Source organism: Crassostrea angulata, chromosome 1, assembly GCF_025612915.1.
Source record: "Crassostrea angulata isolate pt1a10 chromosome 1, ASM2561291v2, whole genome shotgun sequence".
Classification (NCBI taxonomy): Eukaryota; Metazoa; Mollusca; class Bivalvia; order Ostreida; family Ostreidae; genus Magallana; species Magallana angulata.
The window spans coordinates 5,537,034-5,553,971 of NC_069111.1; the positions used below are offsets into that span (position 1 = coordinate 5,537,034).

The 16,938-nt window shown below is 33.2% G+C and overlaps 1 protein-coding gene across 1 annotated transcript; it reads right to left on the reverse strand.

Moving 5' to 3' along the window:
- Window positions 1-10,365: 10,365 nt before the first annotated feature.
- LOC128176696 (uncharacterized) lies at window positions 10,366-15,235 on the reverse strand. The gene is made up of 6 exons (XM_052843203.1): window positions 15,190-15,235; window positions 14,292-14,396; window positions 14,005-14,032; window positions 13,724-13,901; window positions 12,750-12,801; window positions 10,366-11,744 (listed from the first exon to the last, which is right to left on the reverse strand). The coding sequence occupies exons 1-6, from the start codon at window positions 15,233-15,235 to the stop codon at window positions 10,546-10,548; spliced, it is 1,608 nt and encodes a 535-aa protein (XP_052699163.1). The 3' UTR covers window positions 10,366-10,545.
- Between the last annotated feature and the right edge of the window lie 1,703 nt (window positions 15,236-16,938).

Here is a 16,938-nt window from a genome sequence, read left to right on the forward strand (position 1 = left end):
GTCCTATAAACTGATTTTCGATATATGAAATATCGAGCCCGAAGTTAAACCGATTGACCCCCATTCTCTCCGTCTTCTTATTATTTTCGTAAATTGCTCAAATTTCAAACAGAATTAGCCCTTAATTTTTGCAATTTATATTTTCCTTTTCATAAGGATGATTTATGCTAAATTGCGTTGAATTTGACTCAGTAGTTCTTGAGAAGATTTTTAAAAATGCACCCTCCTTTTCTACAGTTTCGGTGTTTTCTCCGCTTTGAATAAAGACCGGTCTTTCATTTCTGCAATTTATATTTGCCTTCCCAAAAGGATGCTTTCTGCCAAATTTGATTGAAATTGGCCAAGCGGTTTTAGAGAAGTTCAAAATGTAAAAAGTTTACAGACGGACAGACAGACGGACGGACAGACTGACGGACGACGGACAGAATGTGATCAGAATAGCTCACTTGAGCTTTCAGCTCAGGTGAGCTAAAAAGACATTTGTAATGCAAAATAAAAACTAAAACAATTATAATTTAACCAGCTGGCCATTCTCTACATAACGGTGGTAAGTTGGTCATTGGGTTAGACTGATACCCCTAAAAACACTGAAGTGAAGTGACATATTTTTATTTGTCACTTATCGTACAAAAGATGAGCAAGTTCCTTTATTAGAGATATAAATACATAAAATAAATCAAATTTCAACCCAGATAAGTTTTTTTTCAAAAATAGTTAGACTTTTTATTTGCTGTTGTGGACATACTTTAATTACTACCAATTTACATGTATTTAAGTATAGTCTGTCCCAAAATATTTAACAATATTTCAATTTAAGTTTTAAATTTGTGAATATCATTGTTAACTTAATAAATAAAATGAAGTCTCCCTGATTTAAATTTCAAATTTCTCTCTAGATATATTTTACTGTTGGGGAGAAGTAAAATGATCCTACAAAAAATTGTGACCTAGTAAAAATATCTTAAATATGATATGTTTTGCTAGTGGAAATGATGATGATGTAGGAAAATGAAATAATTTCAATAAAGTAGAAGATTACACATTTTCAAATTAATTGCATTTAAGAAGCGTGCATAGCATGGAGTAAATTAATTCAACAAAAATACCAACATTAATAAAGGTACACCACATATTCTTGACCAATGGACCTGCGGTTCACCAAAGTAAAAAAATTAGTCTCAAACCCTGCCCCATCGTGCTAACATCCGTGCCAACAAGAGATATAAATATAAGTTGTAGAACTTGTTATCAATTGTTGTAAAATAAATAAAGTTCAGGTTTTTTATTTATGAAATTAACCTCTTTAGTTTGTGAGTAAACGAATAATGGCGGAAGTTTGAGTGTAGGTAAAGACAGGCTTCGTATTAAACAGCCTCCATATATCAAGTATAAATTGCTTGTTTTGCTTGTCCTTGATGGATAGTTTATGCTTACTGTACATGCGTTAAGGAACACGTATTTCTGCATTTAATCATTTTCTAAATAAGTTGCATCAGTAAGCTACATAAAGCATGGTACCAAACTCTGACAATGTTCATAAAAGTAAATGGCTGTTTACTTGGCTATTGTGCTCATGTGACAAAGTATATTGTTCAACAAAGCAACAAAACCTGTACACCACACTAAAATGTGAGTAGCATATAACCCAAACACAAACTTGTCGAGGAGTCTCATATATGCATTTAATTATTTAGGTTTCATTCTGGAGTAGAAAAATTATAAATTTGTAATGACGACCACCTCCCTGCCTGAAATCTTTCAAAAAGAACTGTAAAACCTATAATTTTGGCGAAAAACTTAAAGATCTGGTCTACAAAATCATGAATTCAGTTTTCCTTTCATGTGCTTGGGAGTAAAGAAGATAATTTTTAACATTATATGCATTAACACCTATACATCCATTTTTGGCCCTGCCCTAGAGTCAAAACCCATACTCCAGGGGACATGAAAATTAAAAATTCAATAGAGGACTTCCTGGTAAAAATAATTATAAGTCAGTTTTTTATACAGATGTTTGAGAAGAACATATTTAAACATTATATGTAGTAACACTATATTGTCATATTGCCCCCCTCCCTCCCCCCATGTCCTGAACCCCGACCCAGGGGCGATGAATTTCACAATTTAGGTAGAAGAGTTAGTGGACATCTTAACCATGTATTCAGTTTTTTGTCCACGTGTGTGGGAGTAGAGAAGAAGATTTTTTAAGATTTAAAATTAACATTTTTACTATATGGCCATATTGGTCCCATCCGAGAGTCTGAACCCCTAACAAAGGGGTCATGAATTTCACAATTTTGGTTGAGGGTTTCATGGACATTATAAACAGGCATTTAGTTTTTAACAAATATATATGAGAGTAGAGTAGAAGATTTTCTAAGATGTAATTCATTTTTACTATATGGCCATATTGGCCCCATCCTAGAGCCTGAACCCCTGACCCAGGGGTCATGAATTTCACAATTTAGGTAACGGACTTCATGGACATCATAATCATGCATTTAGTTTTAAACAAATATATATGGGAGTAGAAAATAAGATTTTCTAAGATTTAATACATTTTTACAATATGGCCATATTGGCCCCACCCTAGAGCCAGAACCCCTGACCCAGGGGCCACGAATCTCACAATTTAGGTAGAGGGTTTCAGGGACATTATAAACAGGCATTTAGTTTTTAACAAATATATATGAGAGTAGAGAAGCAGATTTTCTAAGATGTAATTCATTTTTACTATATGGCCATATTGGCCCCACCCTAGAGCCAGAACCCCTGGCCCAGGGGCAATGAATTTCACAATTTAGGTAGAGGGCTTCATGGACATCATAACTGTCAACCAGTTTTTTCCTCACAGGTGTGGGAGTAGAGAAAATGATTTTTGAAAATTTGGCTTTTTTTGCATATTTGGCCCCACATTTGGCGCCCCGGGGTGGTAGAACAATGGATATTCCAATTTAGATTCCTCTTTCCATAGAGATGCCTCACACCAAAAATGGTAACAATCAGCCTTGTAGTTTATAAGAACATGTTAAAAATGTAAAATTGTTAATGCACGACGCATGTCGCGCGACGCACGACAACGGACGAAAACGGATAGCAATAGGTCACCTGAGTTTACTCAGGTGACCTAAATATTCATTTATCATTTTGTTCAGTATGACATTAAATTGTCAAATTTGTTTGAGTTTAAATGTTACATTGGTTGACATTTTTTTCCTGATCACAAGTCTTTAATAGTCTATGGTAATGATATAGTAACTTTATGATTATGGCACACAAAAGAAGTATGTTTCTCGGTAAAATCACAGCAAGAAAGACATCTGTCTAGAGAGAGGCCAGCTCCATCATGTAGGCTCCCAACACCTTGGTCTGTAAAATACATTGCTTCAATTATCTTGTAAAGACTGAATTTAAATACTTTATATTTACATTCCACATATTGTTTGCATATAAAGTGTGTTGAAAGCTAAGTCAGTTATAACACTGTAATACATACAGGGTACTCAAAGGTTAAAATGACGAGTTCTATTATGACGTCACAAAGGTTAAACGCTGTAACAGTCGGTTTAAAGCATAGCATACCATAGCATACCATACAACATTATTTTAACTCGGTTTTGAATGTTTTTATTTAAAAAATAAATGTTTACATGATAGATTTGTGGTAAACTTTGGCTTCTTATAATTTTACTTCGAAATGTGTGGAACTCTCCTGTGTATGGGGGCATTTTGTTCGAATCTCATAGCATACCATAGCATACTATACCATACCATACCATACCATATCATTAAGCCCTTCATTTCAATTTCTCATAGCATAGCATACAAATCTCATAGCATAGCATACAAATCTCATAGCATATCATTAAAATCGCATACCATAGCATAGCATTAAAATGTAAAAGATATGCATGAAATGACTGTAACTGCAACGTCACAAGCGAATATCAAAGTTCATGCTTGCGGCTGATACTGTGGCTCTTCCATTAATATGAACTTACCCTTAGGATAAGATAGGAACTTTAAGGGATAAATCACATTTGCAGACAAGGCATGAAGTTAAAATAATGTAAATATAAGCATTAAATTATGATTTTTTATGTATACAGTCTCATAACTGCAGCGATGTTTGCAAGCTGACAATTTCTAAATTGGGAAGACTTATGTGAAAGAATTACAACCTAAAATGTGATTTAAAATGAGCTTTCCACATATTTTTTAATGTTACTTTTTAAACAATGTCTTTCATTACAAACGTAAAAAGAAATTTAATAAGAGCCCCATGGGCCACATCGCTCACCTAAACAACGGTTCTTTGTATCATGTTATATAAATTTTTTTAACATTTTACCAATATATTTCTATGTTAAACTTTAAACACTTCTTGGGGCCCCAGTATTAGTCCGGGGGTTACGATTTTAACAATATATTTATATTCCACATTTTTTGCTTGTAAAATGTGTTGAAAGCTAAGGCAGCTATAACACTGTAATACATACAGGGTACTCAAAAGTTAAAATGACGAGTTTAATAATGACGTCACAAACGTTGAAAGCTGTTAACTAAAACGTCACAAACGAAAATCAAAGTTCACGCTTGTGGCTGTTATAGTGGCTCTTCCATTAATATGAACTTACCCTTAGGATAAAATAGGAATTTTAAGGTATAAATAACATTTGCAGACAAGGCAAGAAGTAAAAAAAAAATGTAAATTAAGCATTAAATCATGTTTTTTTAAAGATAGTCTCGTGACTGCAGCAATGTGTGCATACAAATTTTCATAATGCGCTAATGCGCGTTATTCAATTTGTATCCACACACCGCTGCAGTTTTGAGACTCTATCTTTCAAGAAATCATGATTAAATGCTTAATTTTAATCTACATTACATGAGGATGCTTGCATAGTAATTCACAAATTGTACCATTGTGAATCCTGAGAAGAAAATTTTTAAATATTTCCATATAAATTTCTATGTTAAGATTTGAACCCCTCATAAGGCCCCAGTAATGATCTGGGGGTCACAATTTTAACAACTTAAAATCTACATTATTTGAGGATGCTTGCATTGTAATTTCACAAATTGGAGCATTATAGTTCTTGAAAAGAAGATTTTTAAACATCTTCCCTTTCTATGTTTAAATTTGAACCCCTCATGGTCCCCAGTATTAGTCCAAGGGTACCAATTTTAACAATTTAGAATCTACATTATTTAAGGATGGTTGCATAGTAATATCACAAATTGTAGCATTGTTATTCTTGAGAAGACTTTTTAACTTTTTCCGTATATATTTCTATGTTAAAATTTAAACCCCTCTTGGGCCTCAGTATTGGTTCAGGGGTCACGATTTTAACAATTTAGACTCTACATCATTTGAGGATGCTTTTATAATAATCTCACCAATTTGGTGCATTGTACATGTAGTTCATGAGAAAAAGATTTTTAAACATTTTTCCTATATATTTTAAGGTTAAACTGAACCCGTGTTAGGGCCTCAGGATTAGTCCGGTGGTCACGATTTTAACAATTTAAAATCTTCACTATAGATACAAGCGTTGGTGTAAATATTGGCATTTCTGATGCAGTGGTTATAAGAAGATTTGTTAACACATGCACCCTTATTTCACTGTTTTGCAATCATCTCCCTTTTAAAAAGGAATTTTCCTTTATTTTGACAATTTAAAATCCCCCTCCCATAAGGATGATTTGTACCAAGTTTGGTTAAATTTAGCCCAGTGGTTCTTGAGAAAAAGTAAAAAATGTGTAAAGTTTACAGACAGACGGACCAACAGACAGACGGACGGACGACAGACAACAGGAGATCAGAAAAGCTCACTTGAACCTTCGGTTAAGGTGAGCTAATAACACACTAACGCTTTTTTAAAACTAATTTTCAGAACTGAAGTTAGTATATAAGAATGCAAATGGCAAATGTTAATCATACATGATTATTATGTGTTGTATCACACAGGTGTATCACTCATCTATCTATCCCAGACATACTGACCCCGTTAATGTAGTTGGACCTGTCGATCTTCTCGTTCTGGGAGTGAGCGCCATCATCACACGCTCCGATCGGAAGTAACATTCTTACCAGTCGCTTCCTGAAAGGTCAAGGTCACTGGAATTCTTCCTCCCACTCTGGTTAGATCCGGTTCCACCCCAAAAACTGAAAATATGTCAAATCAGGAACGACTGAAACTATGTACATAATCATAAACATTGTAGGGTTAAGTTAATGCTGAAACGTGATATGAATGAAAAACAAGAAGCCCATGGGGCCACATCGCTCACCTGAGCAACAATGGGCGTTCAAAAGATACTGTGCCATATGCCCCTCGGCAGAAAAACGAAAAATATATATTGTAAAGTATTCGAATTTTACACTTATTTTTGCATGCAAGTAATCTTTGACATTGTATCTTCATTAAATACTATTTTTACCCAGAATAAGAAAATCCTACGCAAGATATAAAACTGAAAATTTTATAGGGGTACACTGTTAACTTCCAAGTCCCTATATTTTCGTTCTGCCCCAATCCTAGCTGCAGGTCTGTAGCTTCCGGTCTGAAAAAATTCGGATGGAGGACCTTAGAGCTAAAGGGCCACCCATTGAAAAAATAATATATTTATTGCGCAGAAAAACGTGCACTAATTTAGTATGCAGTTTTAAAAAAGTGTTCCCTTACAAGTGAATGTATAAGATTATTCTTAGTAACTAACATTTATAATGTGTCAAAAAACTTTTTACACTAAATAGGAAGACTTAAATATCAGCATCATAACTATAGATGTTATTTGTATTAAAACACTGGATGCAACTGGATGTTCCTCACTTAATTTTGTTGGGACTATTCCTTTCTTTGAACTTCTGCTGTATTTGTTCTTTGACGAGTTTCTCTATCTCGTCCGGATGCTAAAAGCTCCCTCAATTCCTGAAACAGTAGAAAGGGATTTCTGTGGGTAATTACATATTTGCTGAGTGTGCTAAACTGTAGATTCCTGATTAACTTTGAAGAGTTAACTTTTCTCTATAATTACTGGTAATATTTTGCAGAACTGTTTAATATCTACAGATATATTTTTAAATAAGAAACCCATAAGAAGATGCACAGCCACATATTGTGTAAAAAACAACATACTGATATTACAAAGATTATTTTGAAAAAGAGATGGTATGGAGACTGATTGAAGCAATAAATGTGTTCATGACACCCTTCAAAATACTGTAATTGTTATCATACTAGATTATCAAATTAAATATCAGTGTGCTTTTCATTAAAATACTATTAGACCATTTTATTAAATTGAGGACAGTGATGTTCATGGTGAGGTGTAAGCTGGTGACTGACCATGAATAGACTTTCAAATAAACATTACAAATGGTGTGCTTTTCACTAAAAATTATTCAGACTAATATAAGGACAACAATGATCATGATGAGCCTGTGACTGTCCGTGAATGGAGAGAGAGGGGTACCTCCAACGATGCATCAATATGTCATCCTTCTTATTGTGGATTAACGCTCCAACATCGTTTTTATACTCCACCTACAAAATTAAACATAATATTTTGAGTTTCTTTTTTTAAAGGAATGAAAAGCTTACCCCTGTAGAATCAGAAACCGTCTAGCATAAAGTTACAGAGGACCGATGTTTTACTGCTTTGTTGACAAGCAAACTATTCTTTTTGTTTATTTTTTTTAATTTGAGGTAGGAATACGAGAAATATGAAATATGCAAAATAGGAAATATGGTGGATTTTTACAAATGCATGTAAATGTGTATATACCATCAATATCTAATGCCAAAATGTATTTATATATACACTAAATAAATTTCCTTCTAGTTACGTGACTGTCACTTACTGGATCAAAGTCAGTGGGTTCATACAGCTTCTTTTCCTCGTCTGTCAGTTTGGCTACAGATTCATAAATCCCAGGGATCAGGATACGTCTTTTGTTGTCAACCAGAGTGTCCAGGAGTGCAATAAGGTCAGCCATTCCTTCATGTCTGGAAACATGCATACATATTGGAATTCAGATTTATATCAATTTCACTGAGTTTCTAAATGAGTTGTTTCTATGTTAAGCAACAGAGCTGATCAAAGAATACATATAGAGTCTCTTTATAAATATAACTGCAGCTATTTATTATTTTGGCCAAGGAAAAGAGTATCCTTATAATATTGAGTGTATGATGGTACAAATTATATGTATTAGATAACCATTTAGGTAGAGGTATTATAAATTTTGCAGGTATGATTTATGTTGAGATGAATGTAGAATCTAGAAGTTTTTTTGATTGGATCCCTTTCAAAAGGACTATGTGCGGTTTTATGCATTTTTTGCTCCAAAATTAAAGTTTTATAAAGAGCTTTAAAAATAAGGTGGAAGATAGTTAGAATCATATTTAAAATAAGGGTGCAAAAGATTATCACCACAGTGACGTCATAATGTAGAAATGACGTCATGAAGATTGCCTAATTTTGATATATTGATGTTTTGTAGCAAAATATGGGTGTTTTCCGATGGTTTTTCGACTTGGAAAGATCGAGCGCAAGCTTGCTCAAGTACCATTTTTTAGTACAATGTGTATATCTATCAGAAGAAAAACATATATTAAAATCGTACTTGAGCAGACCTGCGCTCTATACTTCCGAATGCAAAATATAAAGCAAAATTGAAAATATTTTCAATTGTTTACAAATTTTCGGGAATTAGGTCATTTAGTTGACGTCATAGATAAATAGCGAATGAGCAATGATGACTAAAATCATGATTTTAGTTATAGGCATCCACTGTACAATGATTTATGAAGATTTGATTTTTATCGGACACTATTTAAAAATTGGTTAAAATTGGGGGCAGATATTTGAGCATACCGCACATAGTCCTTTAACTGGAGCTATTTATTATTTTGGGCCAAGGAAAAGAGTATCCTTATAATATTGAGTGTATATTGGTACACATTACATGTATTAGATAAACATTTAAGTAGAGGTATTATAAATTTTGCTGGTATGATTTATGTTGAGATCATCTAGATTCCACTTACACAGTGCCCCCAAACACACCGGAGTGTAGATCCTTGGTGGAGCATTCAATCTCCAGGAAGAAATAGCAGATCTCTCTGAAATCAACAACTTAGTTAAATACATACACACGGTACTAAACTAGTTATGCAATCTATGTACTACATAATAGTAGTGCTAGATCTCACTAGTATAAGTCGTAATGAATATTTACAGTGATGGAAGTAAAAGTAAATTAAACGGGCATGGTCAAGATTTTGGTCAAAAATTATTTTTCCAATTTCTTCTGTGAGGCTTTTTTAAATAGGCAACCAAAATTTGTGTGTCATTCGTTGAGTTATAAATACTGGTAATTGAGCAATGTATTTTACAGACCAAGGTGTTGGGAGCCTATATGATGGAGCTGGCCTCTCTCTAAACAGAAGATGTCTTGCTGTGATGAGCTGAGAAACAAACTTCTGTAGTGTGCCATAATCACAAAACTTATATAAATACCATAGACTTGTGATCAGAGTGTAACAGGAAACAAATGTCCACCAATGTAACATTTAAACTCATACAATTTTGATGATTTATTGTGATATTGTACAAAAAGATAAATGAACTCTGTGATTTTTTTTCCAATAAAGCATTTTAGTATGGTGTGCAATTTTTGTTGTAAGTGTCTTATGAGCAGAGTAGCTCGGTTTTAGTTTTCATTTGTCAAAGTTTGGTACCTTGTTAGCTCATTGATGTATGTTTATTTAGAAGAAAATGCTAAATGTTGAAATACCTCTTTCATTACTCATGTACCGTTAAGAAAAAAATATTCATCAAAGACAAGGAAGAAATTACAGTGAAAATAGATCTGAGATGCGGAGGCCGTTCAATAAGAATCCTTTCTTGTCCCTAAACTCAAACTTCTGCCATAGTTTGTTTGTTCACCAACCTAATATGAGGCCTTGACGAGGAGTTTGGTTCTACACTAAGAATAAAATATAAATGACTTCATACACACCTTAACTTGTTCTAAATGACTTTAATATTATCGTCCTTTTTTAAATATAGAAAAATTCCTGAAGTTCATGAAGTAAATTGATACTTGTGAAAATACCATACTTGTGACCCATCTGCATGCTGTTTTATAATTGTGGGAAAAGGAGTACGATGGAAAACCACATATATAACAAATACATGTTTACAGAGAAAACCTTTTGCTTATAGCTTTAATTAAAATTTCAAAGTTACGGCTTAAGTCTAAGAATGCTCTTGAGTCCTATATAATCACTGTCTTGAATACGTATTGTTTCAGCTTTCCATTAGGCTCATCAGTATTGCACAATGTACAAAATATAAACAATGTTAACAAGGCAAGCACATTGCGAAGTCAGTAGGCGTCATTGAGTATCTGATAATTCCTATCATTTACATGTACACGAGAATGTTGTACAACTTTACTTTTTAGGTAGTCCCTGAATTTTAATTCGTATTCACAAATATTCTACGATTCTCGTATAATCATACTAAAACTGGTCAGTTAACTGTCTTAATTTCTACATGTATTTCATTTGTAAAGTATTGTTCAGTCTTATTCCATTCATCCTGAAATTTTTTATCCTCATATAATTTGCTGTTTTGTAAGACTTCACTCATTTCTGTTCGTTGATAAATCAGTCTGGCTACTTCTGGATATATATCCGAAGGAATTCCAACACTTATGCTACTGAAATCATAAGCTAATTGTCCCGATTTTAATTTTTGAACGGTCGATTTTACTCGAGTACAATCAAATATTAATATTGGGTTGCATTCTGTCAATAGTAAGGTCATATGATTTTCAAAAGCAGCGAGAAATGTACACCTTGTAATGACGTCATGCAAAATGCGGTAAGATCGTCCGTCTGCTGTTTCTTCAATGAAGAGGTCAAGCAAATGTTCAATACATCCATTAATGGATGCCTCGTCATCCATCTTCTTTAAATCGGCAAACAATGCGTACTGTGAGATGTCATCCAAATCCGTTTTAGCGATTTCTTCATTATGAAAAACGAAAAAAACCATAATTTTAAATGCTAGTTCCGATGACTTTTCCAAAGTTTTCAGTTTTTCAAAAACAAACTTGGTTGGATTGGATAAGAAATGGTAATTTTTAAATTCACTATTTTTCAGGAACAGAGTCACCATAAGAGGGTCTCCTATGTTTCTCTCATCCGATATAAATCTTACACTGGATATGTCTTTATTATTGCTCTTTGCCATTTCTGTCATTTTTGTAATTTCATTACAAATACTCTCTCTCTGTGGGAATATATATTTCATTGTGGTATTCTTGTCACCGATTTGCGATTTAAATGAATTCCAATCATTGTAATCGAAAATGGCTATGATATAAGAATTATTTATTTTGGCATTTACATAAATGTCTAATAAACAGCCGATTATTTCGTCGACATGCTTAGATGTGAACCATGTTTTAAATGGGTTATTTATGATTATAAATGTTGAATGTCTTGTCTTCAAACCTTCAGATATGACATCTCTATTTCTTACTATTTTAATTTTCAATTTCTTGTCGTTCTTGGCGAGTCTGATGGTTATTTGAGATGCAATAGTCCTTTTTCCGCTTCCCAATTTTCCAATCAACGCTAGCGTATTACCACGTGTTTCAAGATAATCCTGGCACCGAGAAATTAAGTCGTTATCAGCATTGAGCTCCTTTGGAGTGATTTTCTCTGCAGGAACGTAGAAAATATTATTTAAGGAATGAATTCAATATTTATTTGTTTTATACGATATAAAATGGTTTGGGGCAGTTTACGCTTTATAAACCGCGAAGCAGTTTATAAAAAAGCGTAAACTGTTTCAAACCATTTTATATCGTATAAAACTAATAAATATTGAATTCATTGCTTATAATTTAATTTTTTACTCTTAATTGTAGATAAAAACGGTCATTTGACCTTTAAAATGACGTAAAATTGTACAAAATTCAAACTTAACGTCAGGCGTATTGATACGTTTTTGACGTTAGTCTTACTATGACGTAGGCAACATTTTTTATACGATATAAAATTTTTTTTAGCCAATCAGAAAGCGCGTTACAACCAGAATTAAATTATTTGTCAAACAGGCCAATGTAGACATTTGTCATCATTTTCTAGAGGAATAATTATTTGATTCATTCAATTTTCAAATATTAAAATAATGATAATAAGTAAGCAATTTAATGAATGCTATAGTACGTAACATGTCATAGGCGTCGGAACCGGGGGGGGGGGCTAAGTGGGGCTTAGCCCCCCCCCCCCCACTTTTTTGCAAAGTTATACCTAACGATTAGAAACATAGCATGATAGAGGGTTCAGCCCCCCCCCCCACTTTTTCTCGGAGGAAAGATTATTGTTCCTAAATTTACCTTGAAAGATTGAGAAGTCGGAATCAGAAGCATACTAGCCCCCCCCCCCCCCCCCCGCCCCCGCCCCCCCCCCCCCCCCCGACGGATTAGGAATTTTATGATTTTGGAAAAAATATTTGGGTAAGGTTTATATTCTTTTGGAAGTATAGTTTACCCCCCCCCTCCCCCCCCCCCCCACGGATTAGGATTTCCATGATTCTGGGAATTACTTTTTTTCTCAATATTTCTGAGGATTAGTCTAGCCCCCCCCCCCCCCCACTTTCAATTTGCTTCCGAAGTCAGTGGATGTAGTATAATGTTTACGATACATGTTCGAAATTCATACCTAGAGCAGCATAGTCTATTTCATATTGTATCAGTGGTTCTGTAAGCATAATGTTATTAATTTGAATAAATATTAAAACGCAAATGTAATTTATTTATCTACATATTATACATTGTGTATTTCCAAAGACTTTGTAAAGCGGTGCTTACATGTTGTTTTACATCAACTGCTGTTTTGTAGGAGAGAAAATATTAATTCGAAAGTGAAACAAATTAAGTATGACGGTCAGAATGCAATTGCAACCAATGGTCTAATGGAAATCAATTGAAAATAGTTTACAAAAATTTAAACGTTTAAAGAGCTAACCTGTTTCGTCTCCGATGCTTCGTTTACATGTATCATTGGTTAGATGTGTCTGCTCTCTACCAAATAAACAGGCTTGGAAGACTACAACAAGTTATAGATATATAATATAGTTCTATAACTTTCTATTGTTTTTTTTGTGATAAAACTACCGATCAAAGTAACGTATAATAATATGATTTCATCATTAATAAAAATGACGTACTGTTGTGCCCCAAGTAGGTTAATCGTACAATTGCTAAAATTATGTTAATAAATGTAGTATAAAGGAATCATTCTTTGATTATTATGAGGTGATCATTACGGTTTGGTATGATAAGATCTATTATAAAGCCCTTCAGGCCTTATTTGAATTGATAAAACCACGACTATAATCATCACTTCATAATAATCAATGAATTATATATATTGAATCTTAATATTGACCCATCGTATTATAACATGCATAGAATAAAATATATAAAGTTTATTTTATGTTTCACTCTGTGAGATACTCTTCGATCCTTTATGTTGTTTCTATCGATTGCTTTTCCCCCTCATGCGCTCAAATCCGCTTGTAAAAATGCATTCATTTCACCCCAGTACTCTATTTAAACCCTTGAAATATCTAAAGCATTTGCTGGAGTATTTTCTTTTGTACAGCTCATCATCGCAAAATAGATTTAGAAATGTATATGTCTTAATATTCGTAGAATTTTACATCTCTTTTTTCTCCATAGAATAAATCCCAGAATACCCAGTAGAATGACAGCAAACACTGATATTACTGAACCAGCAATGATAGCATTATCAGAGGTGTCTGACATTGGCGTGTTGGCAAGGGGACCCGTGGGCGTAGTCATGCTTGAGCTAGAAGATATTTTAATATCAAATGAAAGATGTTGTTTTAAGAAAACCAAATACAAAAAGATTGAAATCGATCGTTTTTACATTTAATTTCTTTATAACTTACCCAAGAGCAAACTGCTGGCAACCAGTGTCTAAGTGGTATAAATCATACAGTGACATATCATATTAATTAATTTTTGCACGTTCAAAAAATTTGATTTCTTATTTTGTTATTTAAAATCACGATCTTTAAAGCTTGTTGAAACATTCATGCTAGAAGGTAGTAATATTCGCATTCCATCAACTTCTGACATTTGTCTGATATAAACATTCATATGTTAATTATATCAATCAGTTTTGGAAAAAAAGTTTTAAGATATATTAAATATTGCTATTGTTAATAAGATGTACATTTGTAAACGGCATCAGATGTGTACACCTCTTCAGGACAGTGTTTCCCTGAGCACACACGAGAATCCATCTTCTTTGCTACTGTGTTGTAAAAGGGACAGTGACCTACAAGGAGAAAAAGAGTAATACCAATTATATCCAAACAGTTTTACCATTGCTCAGACGACGTTTATAATGGCCCATATAAAATGAATGAAATGCCAGATTTTTATCTATTATGAAAGTTGAAGAGAATTAATTTCCGTTCCTTCCAAAAATGCAAGTTTTAAAATCAATTATATGTAATAATCAAATTTCGGTTGCAACGCATAGTTTTTCTCCTCAAAATTTTCTGTTCGCTAGACTTTCATAAGCAAAAAATGCTAAAACCATTCATTTTGATGTATATTTCCGTTGCCATGGTAACTGAGGATAAAGATGGCAACATGGAATTTTAATTGTTAGTTAACACTCAATCATGATTAATGGCAAAATTTGGTGTTTCCAGAGAAAGGATATAAACATTGTTTAATGTCCATTTCTTGAACTGAAGAAAGACAATTTGAAGAAGTGCATTTTCAAACTGTTTCATGGTAACAATTCCTGGTTTTAAAACATACTTTCATGGCTGTGCAATATATATTTTCAAAATGATTAGTACCGTTGCTATGGTACAACAATCTGAATAAAAAGGAAAATACAAATGCTTTGATCGAGGCATTCTAAATGGACCATATTTAATTTCATAAAATATAAAATTTTGATATTTAATTCTAATGGAAAACCAAGTATGTCCTTAACGTTTATACAGTTGGTGTCCAAGTAGCGCAGTGGACAATGCACTCGTTTATCACCGCTGCGACTTGAGTTTGATCGCCGTAACCGACAGTGGTTGTGTGTGAAAGGGTATAGTGTTCACCCACTTGGTCATATGGGTTTATCTCCGGGTTCTCCAGCTTCCTCATACATCAATGATCACCTCGCGCTAACATCCGAGCCAATGAGATATATTGATATAAATCGTAGAACTTATCATCCGTTGTAAAATAAATTAAGTTCTTTTTGACACACCTTAAAAAACCCAAATTAGTTTGAAATAATTGCCGTTCCTATGGATTTTTAAAAAAAAAATGAAAAATTTTGCATCATATTTTATGCTTCATCATAGTTAATATCATCAATGATCACCTTGCGCTAACATCCGAGCCAACGAGATATATTAATATAAGTCGTAGAACTTATCAACCGTTTTAAAATAAATAAAGTTCTTTTTTACGCTGCTTTAAAAAACCCAAATTTTGTTTGAAATAATTGTCGTTGCTATGAATATTTAAAGAATAAAAATGAACAATTTTGCATTACTTGTTATGCTTCATGATAGTTACTAAGCAACACCTTCTTTCTCTTGTTCAACAAAACTTCAGTGTTGAGTCACGTTATGTCCCCCGTCACGATATGCCCGCCACTTCAGTTATATAATGAAAATCTAGGCAATTTTTCACAAATATTAAACATGCAAATAAATAAAAACCAAAAAACAAAAATAAAATTATTTTTGGTTTTTGGTTTTTATTTATTTGCATGTTTAATATTTGTGAAAAATTATCATGAAGCATAACAAGTAATGCAAAATTGTTCATTTTTATTCTTTAAATATCATTGATGATATTAACTATGATGAAGCATAAAATATGATGCAAAATTTTCCATTTTTTTTTAAAAATCCATAGGAACGGCAATTATTTCAAAATAATTTGGGTTTTTTAAGGTGTGTCAAAAAGAACTTAATTTATTTTACAACGGATGATAAGTTCTACGATTTATATCAATATATCTCATTGGCTCGGATGTTAGCGCGAGGTGATCATTGATGTATGAGGAAGCTGGAGAACCCGGAGATAAACCCATATGACCAAGTGGGTGAACACCATACCCTTTCACACACAACCACTGTCGGTTACGGCGATCAAACTCAAGTCGCAGCGGTGATAAACGAGTGCATTGTCCACTGCGCTACTTGGACACCAACTGTATAAACGTTAAGGACATACTTGGTTTTCCATTAGAATTAAATATCAAAATTTTATATTTTATGAAATTAAATATGGTCCATTTAGAATGCCTCGATCAAAGCATTTGTATTTTCCTTTTTATTCAGATTGTTGTACCATAGCAACGGTACTAATCATTTTGAAAATATATATTGCACAGCCATGAAAGTATGTTTTAAAACCAGGAATTGTTACCATGAAACAGTTTGAAAATGCACTTCTTCAAATTGTCTTTCTTCAGTTCAAGAAATGGACATTAAACAATGTTTATATCCTTTCTCTGGAAACACCAAATTTTGCCATTAATCATGATTGAGTGTTAACTAACAATTAAAATTCCATGTTGCCATCTTTATCCTCAGTTACCATGGCAACGGAAATATACATCAAAATGAATGGTTTTAGCATTTTTTGCTTATGAAAGTCTAGCGAACAGAAAATTTTGAGGAGAAAAACTATGCGTTGCAACCGAAATTTGATTATTACATATAATTGATTTTAAAACTTGCATTTTTGGAAGGAACGGAAATTAATTCTCTTCAACTTTCATAATAGATAAAAATCTGGCATTTCATTCATTTTATATGGGCCATTATAAACGTCGTCTGAGCAATGGT

Bases quoted from the DNA above. Each gene is read 5' to 3' on its own strand.
- LOC128176696 (XM_052843203.1), bottom strand. From the start codon at position 15,235: ATGAGGAAGCTGGAGAACCCGGAGATAAACCCATATGACCAAGTGG. The intron at 13,902-14,004 runs GTAAGTTATAAA...AATATCTTCTAG, and splicing joins TGCCAGCAGTTTGCTCTTGG to CTCAAGCATGACTACGCCCA. The intron at 11,745-12,749 runs GTATGAATTTCG...ACGTTCCTGCAG, and splicing joins AATAGACTATGCTGCTCTAG to AGAAAATCACTCCAAAGGAG.